Source organism: Ips typographus, linkage group LG2, assembly GCF_016097725.1.
Source record: "Ips typographus isolate SLU linkage group LG2, UJ_Ityp_2.0, whole genome shotgun sequence".
Taxonomy (NCBI): Eukaryota; Metazoa; Arthropoda; class Insecta; order Coleoptera; family Curculionidae; genus Ips; species Ips typographus.
The window spans coordinates 25,686,032-25,699,118 of NC_138423.1; the positions used below are offsets into that span (position 1 = coordinate 25,686,032).

Here is a 13,087-nt window from a genome sequence, read left to right on the forward strand (position 1 = left end):
TTATTTCAGATTGAATGAGATGATAGCAGAACCAATGTTGTTCCAGTTACGTTACGTAAATCGTCTCATATTCTGAATAGATTTTTTGGTACAGAATTTCGACACTCCTTTTCTTCATCCCTGTATAGAAAGCACCTAATTTTCAATCTTAAGAATGAAGACCTTAGAATGCAAGTATCGCTTAACAAGTACAATAGTTGTGTTCGAATGCAATATGCTGATCACGTGCCTGGAACGTTTTGCTTATCGTTGTCTGAGTTTTACTTGAAATCATTGACCTTTCTTTGATATGAGCATCCTTAAAAAGTTTGTAGCTATTCAACAAATTTAACGAAATGCTCACCTGATACAGTTGATTAGCAAGACAGATTAGCCACTCTTATTTGGACACCCTATATAATTTTGGATATTGGAAACATATTACTCAGTTTTGCGCTATGTGAATGAAAATAAAAATTTTTTGGTTATTGAGTACTGAAACACCCTATACAGGGTGTCCCACGACGAAAGACATCGATTGATATTGGAAAAAGTATAAATAGGAGAGTTTTGAAAATTTGGCAGGATACTGATCTGGGCATGCCCAATCAAACTAAAATATTTTCAAGATGGTTGCACTTCCGTTTATACCGGAAGTCGATCACAACTTTCTTATTTTAAATAGAACACCCTATATATTATTACATATTTGGATTCCTCACAAAATTCTGACCAACTTTTGTGTACAATGCCCTATGCCTATCTCTAGCCGTTTTTGAAATATTTGATGTTTTTCCAAAAAAATGACAGTTGTAACGCTCAACATATTTTTATACTCTGTCAAAACCGTATTTCATTTTGCAATAAAACTTTGGGTTATTGTAAATAAAGGATCGTTTTATTAAACTGAGGGTGCGTAATGACCCATTTGTATACAGGGTCGTCAAAAAAAAATCATAAACTTGCCACTAAAAAAAATGAAAAATTTCAAGTTTTTTAAATAGAAACCCACATTTTTAATGACGGAATCATTTTGAGCATTAAAAATTACTATACGTTTCAATTTACTTGCCTATACCTAAATCCCACCCATTTCGTTTTAATTGAGAATAAACATTTTTTATTCATAAAATTCCAGATTTCTTGAAAATTTCTCTCTCTAATTACGTGTGGATTTATGTCACACCAGTAGTGTGAATTATGTCTATTGGACATTCCATTTTTAGTGAATTTGGCCTCGTCGCTCTAAATAATATTATTCAAAAACAATTCTTCTCCATAGTGACTAAAAACCACTCTCTTCGGAAATTCAACCTCTTTTAAGTGTTGCACTAATTTAAATGAAAAAGGATGAAATTTATGTTTCTTCAGGATCCTTTGAATTGAGCTTTTGGATATGCCTAATTCTACGGAAACTTGTCTTATTGACGAAGTTGGATTTGCAAAAAAATAGCCCAAAATTGCAATTTCTACATTTGTATTATTAAGGATTGGTTTTGTTTTAATAGATTTTATCTTCACAGATCCCGTATTCTTAAAATTTTCAATTATTTGCTTCACAGCTTTTGGTGATGACTTGGGTTTTTCTGGATAACGAGCGGCAAATACCTCACATGTTATCACATTCTCCGTAAATAATAAACAGATTTAAGTAATCTTGTGAAGATTTTGTGAGGAATCCAAATATGTAATAATATATAGGGTGTTCTGTTTAAAATAAGAAAGTTGTGATCGATGTCTTTCGTCGTGTATAAGATAAATTTATAACAGAAATACTATCACATTTTAACAAAATACATTTCATCCATTTTACGATAAACGGTTTGGTTCTTATTGTTCACACGACATTATGATGACTATGACGTGCATGCAAAGTTATGTAACATTGACTATAAAAGTAAAATCGCAATTAACCGTTCGTTTCGATACCAATCAGACAACGAATCAGCAATCAGGCCGCGCTATCCGCAAGTTTCGAGGACCAAAACAAGCTTAACAGACAAGCTCGTTTAACCGGGCGAAATCGCAAACAAATAGAGGAATTTACACGAATCAAAGCAAATCAAGTCCGGATATCGAAAGTTTCATTACGCGTTTTGTTCAGTTTAGCGATGTGACGGATTGCATGCCAGGTCGACAAACAATTCACGTAGACCACATTGTTCCACACCCTCACACTTAAAAAAAATTCGCAAAATTTGTTTTTGTCATTATCGAACTGATCCGGCATGGCAAAACGATTTCGAATAATTAGAAAACATTCACAATGGTTTTGTGTTGGTTCAGACTTGTGTGTATAGAGGACACTGAGTTAATTTTACAGCAGTAGGCACAGTTTTGGGTAAAATTAATTTAGAATAAATTAAAAAATAAAATAATTTTTTGTGTAAAAAAAAACAGTGGAAGGCTACATAAGCTACAACAAAACTAAATAATACGAAATTATTGAATTCCAAAAACCAGAAAACCATGGCAATACTGAAACTGGTAAGAAAGTGTATTATACGTTTCTCTGCAAAAAATTATTACGTTTATCCTACTAAATCAAGTAAAACACTACAAGAAATGTAAGTTTCCTTTCAAGCCATTCTTAAGTCAGTGTAAGCAAACTTTAAGCCTGGCAAATCCCCCAGCTAGCTGAAAGACTAACCCCATAAGCGCTGGCGTCAAAATACTGTAAAACAGTGGTCTTTAGAGCGTAATTTCTGCAAACGCCGAGGTTTAGGTGAGAGACGATTATAACCGCGGTAAAGTGGATAATAAATTCGCATTATAGACGTTTCAAATAGGGCGTCTACGGCCTACTTGAGATTTCCACCAGAATTCATAACGACTCCCGCGATTTAATTAAACTCACCCCAAAGAAGTTTTGTGTTTTAAATCGAATTGAGTAGGAAGGCACTATGAGAAATTTCATTAATAAGGAAAATATTAGTTTTGCTAAAAACAATTAAGCTTCCTCGCTGTACACTACACAAAACATTCGTTAGATCGTAAGGGTGGGGAAAAACTTCCCCCTTCAAATTTACGACGCCACGTCCAGTTTAATCGGATTCCAGGCCGCGGGCTATCAAACTGTGTTGGAGCAAAAACAAGCCAGTTACGAACCGAAACTCCACAAATAACAGATTAGCCGCAAAAAGTGCTTCGTTGTGCCCGAAAGGGCCTCAAAAAATGTTTTTCCTGTTAATAGAATGACCAAAAGCGTGTGTCTAACGTTACAAGACCATCTATTACTGTAATTGCGTTTTGTGTGTTCACGAACTCAGCAATAACAAATGCTTTAGCGTCCACTTAATATGACAAATAATAACCCAACAAACTTTCTAATAGATCCGGTAAAGCACAACTAGTTGGACAAAGTTATTCTGCTCAGTTAAACCAATCGATACGAATTTTGCAGGAGGATGAAGGACCAATAAACAAATATCCTTTCATAATTCTGACGTCTCGATTCACTGGTCCGAAAAGGGGAAAAGCAGACTCCTATTTATCTCTAGAAGGTTTCCAGGTGGGATTTCTCAAGACGGACAGCCCCGGATTATTTCGGCGGAACAAATTAGTTTCCGAATTAACTTCAATTCTGAAGTGCTCGCGATCCAAGAAATTCGACCAAAATGAGACCAAATCCGGATTGATTGCTTTTGGGGTCGTCTTTTAAAACGATTTTTACTTCAGTTACATTAAAACAAAATGAAGATTTAATTTTAATAGGTTCTTTTTTGAAGAACACCTCTTAACTATAAAACGGGAAAACTTTTCTTCAAATGTGATATTTGGCGAAATATGAAGAAGAGGATACCAAAACAATACAACTAGGATTTTGACAAAAACCAGCCAAATATACTGCCAGATTGTCAGAAAAAAGAAAGACTATAATGTTGTTCGATTGATTAAAACTTATGTTTTCTGAGTTTAGTACTGTTAACTATGTAAAAAAACTTTTTGCAGTGATTTCCAATAGACGACAAAAGTTGCTAATTGTGAGCAACTTTAATATTTCTATGGCATGTAAACCTGTGATAAAACCTCTTGCATAGTTTTTAAATGGTAATAATCTCCAGCAGTAGAATTTTATAGAAAATTACATGCAAAAATGACAAAAGTGATATACTTGTTGAAAAATGGAACTGAAACATCCTTCCCCTAGATATTATTAGATTGTTTTCAGCAAAAAAGAGGCAGAGAATATAAAGCTATTCTTTGAGTATGATTATTTCTTGTCAGATTTTCTAAATTTGAACTATTTACTTGTAAATTGGGATACTGTTAAAACTCCAACAAATCTTAATAAGAGCCTTTCTCATTTATTTACATATTATTAAGACAAAACAAATATTCTTCACTTGACATTATGTTACTAGTTATTGTAATTGGTTTTCATGTAAAACGATTTTTTTATTTGACTTCGTAAAAAGTTTGTTTAGTATGATTTTTGTCGAAATATAAGGTTATCAAGTTCTGTTGGTGAGTTGGCCCAGAAAGTAACTTTACTTCAAATGTTTTGTTATTGCTTACATATTTTACACGATTTACTTTTATTTTATATTAGGATGTAGTTTAATAACTTTTAATTTTTAAAGTGCATAATTAAATTTTAGTTCATTGTATGTTTCGAATTTTTGATAAATACATTTAACAGACAATACATAATTAAACAAACACTTTACAATGAAACCAACTCGACTAGCAATTAATTTTAAATACATGAAATATTTTATTAATAACCCTATTTCATGAGATAAAGTAATTAATTAAATCCAGATAGTCCAGTAATTTTCTCTAGTCGATCAAAACCAAAACCATTTAAACCTTTGTAGAAAATTAACTCAATCCTGTTAAAATGCTAAACAGGCTATCGAATTTCAATCACAAACTGGTCAAATCAAGAGTTAAATCCAGTTCCCTGTTGTTCCAATGTTCACTGACACTAATCAAACTAGAGTCAATAATTGTTCAGTTTCAGGCCTGTTGTGTACCAAACCATCCAGTCTCCAGCTACACACTTGGCATCTAATAACGTTAATTGATTCGTCAATACACCCTCAAATCGTGCAAATATTTGTCTACAACAATGTTCTTTAACGACTGCGTCGACAAGTCATTGTCAGGTCTGCCTTTCATCTGGCTGGTTTACCTCAACAATCAGCACGTTATTTCGGCGTAGACAAGGTTGTGTTCTCTTATTGCCGTCGACATAATCTGTTTAGTTGCGGAACGTGTGCATGCACACCCTTGCAAAACACAATTATAAACTGCGAGGACGTGAATAGGCGTTAGGAAACTAATTGTCGACTGTATTTTAGGCATTCTGATGTGGATTCAGCAGCTGTGTTGCGGTTTTTGTCGAGGTGTTGCTAGTTTATGAAGAAATTATTTGCTCATTGTATAGAGTAGAGAATATCAGAGAAAACACTTCAAAGACTTTATTGAGGTGAAACCCTCTATATTACATCATAATTTCAACACCAAAAAATGTTGTATTGGTGGCGGCTGGTAGCTTTTATTGAAATAAAGGTCAATTTCCGGAAAAAGTATTTTCTACCTAACTCTAATATAAAGAAGCTGTCATAAACTGTAAAACAATTTTTGATTAAACATTTCATGACTTTTTTTTCAATGGCGTAACACGTCTCGAAAAATGTTTTGTCATCATTGACTAACAAAGTTAATTGGTGTTTATATCTTTTTTTAAATAATTGGTTCATAATTTGAGCTGTAAAGTATATTATTACATTGAATAAGTTGAATTACATACAAATTGAAAAAAAAAATCATATTTTTTTATATTTGGCGAATAAACGGAAAACAAACATTCACACTACGTACGTGGACCAATAATTGAAATGTTCATTTCGAAAACATTCTATTATTTTTCGCGTTCTGCAACCGATACGACTGGATTAAATTTTACATTAATTACTTATAAAATACGTTCCGACTATAAATTGTTCAAAATATTACACATATTCGGTTTGCGGAGTACGATTTTAAATATGTATTAAAATATCTGGTCTGGAAATTTGCAACCGGACTCGCGACACTCGTTTTTATGCGCTGCTTAATTAACCGCCCACCCAGTATGTCGATAATATAATTTTATTTATTGAAATTGTTGTGTTTGTATATTTTTTTATCGGCATTTGAAACGAAAATGGGCAAAAAGCTGATTTTGTGACAATGTAACACAGCCTAAAGGCACTGTTCACGTTTCTGTGTTTTATGTGTAATGTTTTATCCATATTTAGAATAACTATGTCATTTAAATGTAATTCTGGCAAAAATGTCTTTAATCATTAGAATCGTAAAATGTCACAATTCTGCTATTATTTTTAGTTTATAGTACTGGATTGCTTAAAAGTTTATTATTGAAAGTTTAATATCAAATTTCAAGTTTAACAACTTATTTGTACTAGTTCATATTTTACTGGCAATATCAAATCAAGTGATCGTTGTACCTATTTCACGATTTCCTTAGTTTTCATCCAATCAAACTAAAAGTATGCAAGTATTTGGTCTGTGTTTAGTACTATATGAGAGATGACTGGATTATAAGGTAATAACACTTAACAAACAAACTTTTAGAATATTTGTGTGTCTTTAGCCATTGGCACTTCAAACTTGTTATTTCTGACAGAAGTTAGTTTTTACAATCTAATTACTTAAGACTTCAGTGTACGCTTTTTAAAAAAGTTTCAGACGCATTTTATTATGTGATCCAATAAAGCTTATATTTATATTCTTATTACTATTTATGTTCAAGTAAAATTATAGCTGAAAATATGAATACTTGAAAGTCAAAAAGATCCACTTAGCATTGAAGCATGTAAACATTGTAGCGTAAGAAGACCTTAATATACTAGGGATCTCATAGTGCTCGTTCTAACAAAACGATATTACATCATGGTGCGCTTTAAGGAAACTAATAACGGCTCGGAACGTTGCAATATTCGCACGGCCGTGAAAGATAAATTTGCTCTTCGAAATCTTTAAAGGTTAACGATTATGAGCTCAACCCGCGAAAAGGATTTATGGCCCGCCAGGCGCAATTATTTCTCCAACTATTCCGTCGACACCATGCAAAAACTGTATTATTTATAAAGTTAATTCTCGGCGAGGTTAACAAAGTGCGGTAAATTTTATCCTTCGCACAAAGCGAAGGCACAAAGCCCCGCAAAATATGGCGGAAATTACTTTCGGCGACTTAACCAACTAGTAGCAGGTTATAATTCTGTTTTCCGAGCGTTTGCATATGCATATGTGACAAGTTCAACTACGTATTGTAGCCAGCCAGGCAGAATTCTTAACTTCGTCGCGGTTTCGAGTTAATCGGACTGAATTAACGTTGGACCGAACGTGTGTTTGCAAATTTATGTGCGGTTCCCCTCTAGTTTTAAGGTTGGGAAGTTGCTTCAGCTTAATATGTCTCCTCGGTCAACGGTTAGAATAGAACTTTATCCTTGTCAGTCGAAATCCAGAATTTAAACGAACATCTTTAAATTAGAGAATAAAATTGTAAAACTCCTCGCCCCAATCACTTAACATAAACGCGCATTTCAGTTCATTTAAGTACCTACATAGCCAAAAATATAAATAAGCTTCAAAATATAGTCTGATTCCTAAAAATGTGTAAAAAATAAATAATTCGCATGTGTAGCATTTGCGTAAATATCAACAGAGTGGGTAGTTTCTGATTGCTCAAGAAAAAGCAGTTTCTTGACCAATCACAAGCTATAAACAAATTTAGGCTAGACATCTGTAATTAGCATTACCTTTAACAGAATAGAATGGAAAGTGATGCCAACAGTAGCTGAATAATAATTCTAATAAGTTTTTTCTAGCATTTTAGACTTATAAATTAAAGTCAAAGTTTTACAGCTAAAACACACTTACATACACTATTATACTTCTATTAGTATATCTACCTTTAAAAACAAGGGCGATACAGTCATTTTTCAATTAAAGTAATAACTAAAATTTTTATTAAAAAAAAATTAAAAAACTATTATAGGTTCAGGTATGACATTATTAACAAAAAAGTTTTAAAATTTCATGGAAAATCTAAAAGTGTTGAAAAACAATGCAGAGTTCTATTTGGACAAAACTAATATTTTATCTCACGCCTTTATGAACCACCCTGTATAACCAAAAGAAATTTTAAACCGTGCATCTCAAAGATCTCTAAAACTTTTTTCTTACTTACTTCTTTTTTTATTTCTCGAAGTAAATGAGATAATAAACTTCCGGCCATATTTTTCTCTAATTCAGTGACACTTGGAATAAAGTTGACTGATGGAATAAATAAGTCGAAAAAGAGTGTAAACTCAATTTTTTATAAGGTTCAAGCTATCAATCCATGTGGCCACATTTTATAAAAAAAAAACGTAATAGTTCTCTTAAGGTTACCACGAATCAAATTAAAATAAATTGAAAAAAACTCTCGTCCTTCGTCACTGTAATGAACTCTACTGGTTTTTCCTCTAATAGGAAAACTTCTCTGATGAAGTTAGCTGGAAATTTAATTGACTATATTCCTAATGGGTAAATAACCAGAAAGTCTGGCTCTTATAACCCGTTTGGGTGAATTCGGATCGACCATAATGAACGATCCAATCCCGAAAATCGATCTCCAGCGTGCATTTACTTTAATTTCCTTTCCTATTCATTCGCGTTGATGGCGTATTCCAACCGAAAAGATAATCGAAAGGAGGTTGTTTATTATTTTGATGGCCGTTCCGTGGGCGCGCTTCTGATCGATTCCTATTAGGGAATGTACGAAATACATTAGCTCTCCGGCCAAAAATAATGCTGCTCTATTAGTGATTTAATGGTGCTCGATTAGGTCAGGTGAGTGGTGTTTTTTGCACTGTTTCAATTATTTACGCCCGCCCCGTAGTGATAAATCTATTTACCACCTGAAAAACATGAAAAACGATTCTTCTTGACCCTTTTTCTTGTTTCGGTGACTGCACAAACAAATTGGCCAGTTCTTTCCAGACATTAATTTCTAACTAGAAATAAGGCCGGTTTGATTAGTTCTCTACTTTTACAATATGAAGCTAGTAATTTTTTACTATTCTTCTTACTAAGATGATTTTGGTTTTATCTACCAAAAGCATACTTAATTGTCACATCACAGGGTTTCAGTCAAGAATAACAATAAACCTTTCACAAGATGCGGGTGGGACTTACTTTAGACGAGAATTTATGCAATTAGAGTCGCACTTTATTACAGGTAAGCTCGCTGGATCGTATAATTACATTTCAGCAAAATCTCGTAAACAATATGAAATGAAGATGTTTAGCGAAATTATGCAACAACTTAAAGGTGAAAGGGATCTTTCAGAGACTTAAACGTCTTAAAATGAGAATTTAATTGTCAATCAGAATTTGTTCAGCTAAAATACTTATATTTTGATAAAAATATGTTATTAAACTAGCTTAATAGACGGAGTTTTTATAATTACTTAACGGAAAATTATGCGTAATTAACTATTATTCAATGAAATTCTATGAATCCTTATTTTAGCAAAATCAATAATATTAGTGTCAAATTAATCAGTGCTTCGAACATTGAGCAGATAGCGCAATTATCCATACCAAATTTTCACTGCGTTCCACATAAAATAGCTGTTCAGTTAACAACCACTAATCCTGATTAAAATTCCTCAGTGCATTTAATTCCAAGTTCTTACATTTTTCATTAATGAAAAGCCAAAAACGGAATTACATGCAAAATCCCTGCTCTCTCAAAGCCGATTCGAACTTTACTTTAATCCGTTCTTGCTAAACTCTTATCGAAATTGAGCAGCAACTTTTATGGATGAGTTTTAGTATAAATTAACAATCTGGAAATGTTAAAAGCAGCACTACGTGGTTAATAATAAGTGGGATTTAAGTCTTTTTGCCTCGTCTGATTTAGGTAACGATAACTGTTTCAAGTAATAGCAGACGCGGCCTATTAACAACCTCAACAATGTTCATTCTCTGGTTATAATTTTCGAAACAATGGCAACGAATTTTCCCCTTTACAATGAGCTGGCAACTTTACGAGTAATGAAACTGGTTACTTTGTAAACCAGTTTTTTTAAATTGAAATTTTCCACTCAGCAACCAGTGATTGGAACAAATATTAGATTAAACAGAAGATCATTAAAGAGTTCATTTACTCTTAAAAGCTATTTGAATTATCTCTACTTGGAGGGCTGAGGAATAACGCTGATTAATAACAACAGCAGTGAACTTTAGAAATACACAATAACTTTGCGTATTGTCGTCTAACTTTGCACAGATTCGCTCGAAACAACCAGCTCTTGTAAAGATTCGTCTCTGTTACGGATTTAATTAAGTCGAGGAAAATCAGATATCTGCAATGCTGTGTTTGTTTCGCGATACACCTAAACAACGATGTTTTCCTTCTTCGGTATCTCCAGTGTTCATTACAGTTGGAATGGAAATCATTTATAACTGGAGGCTTGAAATTGAAAATTGCAGTGAACTGTAGCGATATCCACGCTACGTGTATTGTTTAAGTTTCGGCTAAATAAGCTTTTATATCTTGAATGTAATAAATAAAGGGCAGAGATGTTTGAGAAAGATATTTTTAGGTAAGAAATATTGCTTTAATCTCGGTCGAAACGGCTAGCATTTGCTAGAGTTAGCCTGTAATTTAAAACTGTCTAAATTGTTTTGAAGGTCCATGATACATAAATATTTACTTAATCAAAGTGTAAGTGTGTTATACATATCAATTTGATCTACACACTAGAGTAAATGTTAAAGACAAACCAAACAATGACTGTTATTTACGTATAGAAGGACGAAAGTAAGGAATTACGGGCCACAGAAGTAGTTTGTGAGGGTCGAAATGTTACTTTCAGTCTAAGTTGCCTACAATATTTTACTTACGATCTCAGTGTTAATACCTAAATACGCATAGTTTTCCGTTACGTAATGACCCTCTTTACGCACAGATGAAAAAAAAAACGGTCATTACGTTCGGAATCGTAATCATTAAAAAGGATTGAGACAATTTTAGGTTCGTAAATGGGCCTATCCCACATATCATAAATTTTTGTTTTAATGACTGGAATCGAAAGAATAGGATCAAAAAACTAATTTTTCATATTCTTGAAGAAAAAATTATGGTCGTAAATGTTCCTACATTAGTTTGAATTTGTCCATTAAATTTAAAAGAAATGTTTTGGCGCGCATGTGACGTACGTAATTCTGGGCGATTTTATTGGCTGTTGCACGCCAACTGTTTCACTTCTTGTCGCTGATTGGTTGAAAGTGTAGTACGTCACCGGCGGCGGGCGTTTAAAACATGAGATTAATGTAGTTTTTATCATCATTTTTTTTCTATTTAGACTTAATATTTTTGAAAACAAAAAAATACCGGTATAATATTTTCAATCCGTCTTTGTAGTTATGAAATAAAAAAAAATTGTGGGACAGGCCCATTCTGCTGCAAATGTTTCCTTTATTGGACTATCGTCACAATTTGCAGTCAACAAGTAATTTTTACAACTAATAACGCTAATTGAGTACATTGATTGGTTCCAATAATATTTGTTTACTAAGAAATTTAAAGAAAGAAAAAACGAATTCAATGAAAACATCTTAAATTTAAGCTCCCCTTTTCAGAGACGGACGTTTCCTTCAACACACAAACTATCGCAGACAGAGCGAGGGAATCTTCAGGTAAAGTGATCACGTCTCATCATCAATTAACCCTCATACCGTAATTTGCTCGTCAACATTAAACTCATTTTGGTGGCTGGCGGTATTACAGTTTGGTATTTTTCCTTTTTGCACTGCGCTTAAGCTTATTCGCGAGCGGCAAAGTTTCCATCTAAATAGGGCACCAATTTAATAATTTTAACGAAATTTAATTAGGATCAGTCCTCGAGCAGTCGAGCGAGCGTCGCAAAGCCGACTATATTGAAAACTGGTGTATCTCATATTGGATTTTAGAGTGTCAAATAAGAGCACCGAGAAAACCAATAATGAGACTGCACCTAAGCTGTTGCCGCTTCGAGATCAAAGCCCGGGCTTTTTCGTTTATTACTTTTGTTATCACAAGCGCGATAGAGTTTTATATTAGATCGACGTTGTCTGACTTACTGGCAATTCAACTCGAAAAAAGTCTTCTTTTAATGAATATTTTTCCAGACATTTCTGACTTAACATTCACTTGCAATACATAAAAACAAGACACAAAAATCCGAACAACGTTAATTCTTTGATTGTCACCTTTCCGCACGTTTGAGATCTACACTGATGGTCGATAAATAAAGAAATAAAGGGTTCCAACAGCGACCCTTTCGGGAATAAATGCCATATGTGCACCTAAATAGAACGTGTCCCACTTTTATCTTCAGACCCACGAGGGTTACGAGCTTTCGAACAATGTAATTTTCAAAGCAATAGAGAATGAGGATTTAACTTTTTTTTAGAGTTTTATTCCGGTGTGGCTAGTAAGTGTTAAATAAAGTTGCATCGAATTTAATAAAAAGACGTGGTAAAAATTAATGTTCATGTCGTACGAAACGGGTTCTTTACAAAAAAGTGTATTATGCAAAAATGTCATCTGCACCGCAGAGATGTTTTTCTAGTTTGTGTGCTAAAGGCCATTAAGTGAAAGAGTAATGAACTCACTAGATAATTAATTATTAAATAGAAGCACGAAGGTTTTAGTACATTCTTCTGTAAACTGGGTGGTTTATGGGTAATGTAAAGCAGAAAGGTTTAAAAAAGGAATCATAATCTGACTAGCAAAAATACATTTTCGCTAATTGGTCTCCTGGAAGAATTCCGCTGTCGTCGGGTTATCATCCTAGAATCATTCTACGTTACACTACAAACTTACACACAAAGCTGGAGTAGTTAATACAAAAATCTACTTGAAGTAAAGTAATGGATACTTTAGCAACTTTAACTAAATCACTAAAAGTAATTTAAATCCCCTCCTTCACATGTTTTGGCAAAGTAACCAAACTGTAAAAAACTACAGGGTGCTACAAATATTACATACAAAGCTGGAACATTTTAAAAATAGTCAAGACTCTACAAGTCTCTGTGACATGGTAGAGTGTATTTTTTCAAT

The 13,087-nt window shown here is 33.4% G+C and overlaps 1 protein-coding gene across 2 annotated transcripts in view; it reads left to right on the forward strand.

The window, feature by feature from the left end:
* Window positions 1–13,087, forward strand: part of side-IV (sidestep IV transmembrane protein) — a 149,287-nt gene that overhangs the window by 84,156 nt on the left and 52,044 nt on the right. Inside the window, exon 3 of one of the 2 annotated variants that reach the window (XM_081972396.1) lies at window positions 11,626–11,682. The exons of the other annotated variant lie outside the window; for it this stretch is intronic. Coding sequence (XP_081828522.1) covers window positions 11,626–11,682 — 57 coding nt within the window. The remainder of the gene's footprint in view (window positions 1–11,625; window positions 11,683–13,087) is intronic. 2 annotated transcript variants of the gene reach the window in all.